The 2,823-nt window shown below is 36.4% G+C and overlaps 1 protein-coding gene across 1 annotated transcript; it reads right to left on the bottom strand.

Annotated features, from left to right (window-relative positions):
• Positions 1–50: 50 nt before the first annotated feature.
• Positions 51–1,660, bottom strand: fam32a (family with sequence similarity 32 member A; the record flags this gene model as incomplete). The annotated part of the gene is made up of 2 exons (XM_010773672.1): positions 1,547–1,660; positions 51–228 (listed from the first exon to the last, which is right to left on the bottom strand). Coding segments are annotated over exons 1-2 (252 nt in total), but the record flags the coding sequence as incomplete, so codon positions are not given.
• Between the last annotated feature and the right edge of the window lie 1,163 nt (positions 1,661–2,823).

Here is a 2,823-nt window from a genome sequence, read left to right on the forward strand (position 1 = left end):
ACTTCTGCTAATTTATAATGATTAGCCAGGTCTCTGCGTCAAATCCTGACCCATTCGCTGCAGGTCTTTAATGCTGGAGAACGATAACTTACCCTCTTCTCCGCCATCTTGTCAAAGGACATTTGAGCCGGTGTTCTTTTGTCGACATATGTCTTCTTCTCCTCTTCCTCGTTTTGTTGGGCGGCTTGCTCTAAGAGACGCTTAGTCTCCTTGGCCTTCTTCTTCTTCCTGTAAAAAGATAGTAAAGCATGTTGATCAGAGGATTTCCAGACCAACCACTTTATTCAATAAGCAATGAAAAACATATCGTACAGACACATGATAAAATGTAGGCAACTTACATTAGGGTGGCCCTTAAAATTGAAAGTGGGAAAGTCGAAGCTCCAACCCCCAGAATTCATTCTATTAGTCAAGAAAACTCTCCTGGAGAATGTTTTCCTCAATCTGACAACATTTACCCCCCACTCATCGACCTTGAAGTTTAGCCTCAGTTGCAGCACCCTGCTGCTGGTGTGGCAGCCCAGGTCGATGAGGGAGGGGTACATGTTGTCTGATTGAGGAAAACATTCACCAGGAGAGTTTTCTTGACGAATAGAATTCGTTCTGGGGGTTGGAGCTTAGACTTTCCCACTTTCAAGTTTAAGGACCACCCTACGTGAGGCTAAACTTAAAGGTTGATGAGGGAGGGGTAAATGTTGTTGGAATTTGAATAAAATTCAACAGGAAAGTTTTCTTGACTATCATAACGAATTCCGGTGGTTGGAGCTTAAAATGAATGAATACGAAAATATGCATGGCATAAGGACCACCCTAACTTACATAGATACTTTATTCATCCCAAATAGGGAAATGATTTGTGTTACAGCAGCAGTTAGTTCAGGCATTAAAAGATGGAATAAAGTAAAAACAGCAATTATAAACATATATATAAACATATATTATCTACAGTACAAAAAGACATATCCCAAATAATACACAATATAAAATATTCTGGATAAATGAAATTCTTTCTATAAAACACCAAATATTGCAGTAACAGAAATATAGACTTATAATACAGCAGCAGAAAAGGATAGTATAACAATTACAGCCCTTATATGTCAGTATGGGAGTATTTCAAAAAGCCTTGTGAATGGGTCAGAGGGATTGAAATATATATACATACAAATGACTCTGGGAACTGTTGAAGCTGTTTTAACGTGGCGTTACCTACATTTAAATCACTGATGTAATGTTTTTAGCCAGAGCTGTACCACTCCATAATGTCACCGTAAACTGTAATCAGGTCCCAGTTGAGGCTAGTGTGGTTTTCTACTGTACGACGCTATTTGAAAAGTCCTTTCCCCATGTATTACTGTATCGTTTACACATCCTAAACGTACATGTTTACGTGACAACTGTGTTGTTCTGTTAGCATACATGCTAACCTTAGCCTCGCCTGAATATCAGACGGTTTTCGCAGTTCCAACTGTTTATGTAAGGGTTTTTATCAAATTAAAAAGGCTCGCCTCTTGCAGAAACATGTCACAAATGGAACAACACGTACCTTTTTCCAGCTGAAATGGACCCAAGGCCTTTTAAATTCAGGGCACTCTTCTGAGATGCAGCGTACTCAGACATTTTAGAGAAGCTCCCACGTCTTCTTCTACGATGTTATTATAGTAATCGACGCACTGCCTCATTACTACCACCCGGCGGAGTGAGGCGGTTTTACACGCCCTGGTCTCATGTCATCCCCCAAAACAGGACACCTGTGATGATACACTCGTTGAAACTTGTCAGAGGAATTGAAAGTACATTAGTTATCTGTGCTGTCACCAAACAGCATTGGCTAAAATATGCACACCGCCTTTGTGCCCCCTTGTGGGTCAAGTTTAAGAAGACGAGCCTCCAGAAGCTCCAGGTTGCTTATAATGATTGTTTGCGTATACTGCTTAGAAAACCAAGATGGTGCAGTGCAACTGCAAGTGAAATGTTTTGTAATGCACAAGTCAAGACGTTCCTTGCTCTTTTTTTAAATCTGATGTACAAATGTATCTGTCGATTGAATGTTTCTCATCATTTTTGTCATTATGCTGCTGTCAAATCCTTGTCTCAGCAACAGTAACAGTTTCCATAGTTATATTACGTTAATTATATATAAATTATAGAAATATACAATATATAGCCTACTGATACAAATTATTCTTTTAGTTTATTTTAGTCATCTATTTTAATCGTATTGCTCAATTGTATTGCTTAGTTTACCGAATCATTTTTGAGTGATTTTATAATGGATATTTTATATTTTTTTATATTAATGAATTTAATACTAGTTGTCGTATTTGATTAATATTGTTAATACTTTAATACTTTAGACCTGTACATATACTTGTTACGAATGTTGGATTATAAGTCATTGGATAGCTCAGTGGTTAAAGCTGGTGTCCCAAATGCGGTATCTGCGCTTCATGTGGATTTATTCTGCAAATAAAATTGTACAAAATTGCTCCAAAGACCCATTCAGTCATGTATAAAATAAATGTAAAAAGCAAACAAAAACACATTGCAGTTGCTTCTCTGTTCACTGGTTTAATAAAGAATAAGGCTTGAAACTACACTGACTGAAAATGTATATATAAATGTGCTTTGTTTATTTAAAAATATTACAAAATATCTTCTGCACATTTATTTTCTTATTTCTCTTTATGCATTTACTTTTGCATAATTTTTGACTGTTTGTTTTTGTGAACTGATTTTGTTAGCACTCACACATAGATAAATGTGGAAATAAATACATGAATAAATAAATGCAAATATATGGGAATTTAATAAATACAAAAA

This window comes from Notothenia coriiceps, unplaced genomic scaffold (genome assembly GCF_000735185.1).
Source record: "Notothenia coriiceps isolate Sejong01 unplaced genomic scaffold, NC01 NC01_scaffold00012889, whole genome shotgun sequence".
NCBI classification, from domain to species: Eukaryota; Metazoa; Chordata; class Actinopteri; order Perciformes; family Nototheniidae; genus Notothenia; species Notothenia coriiceps.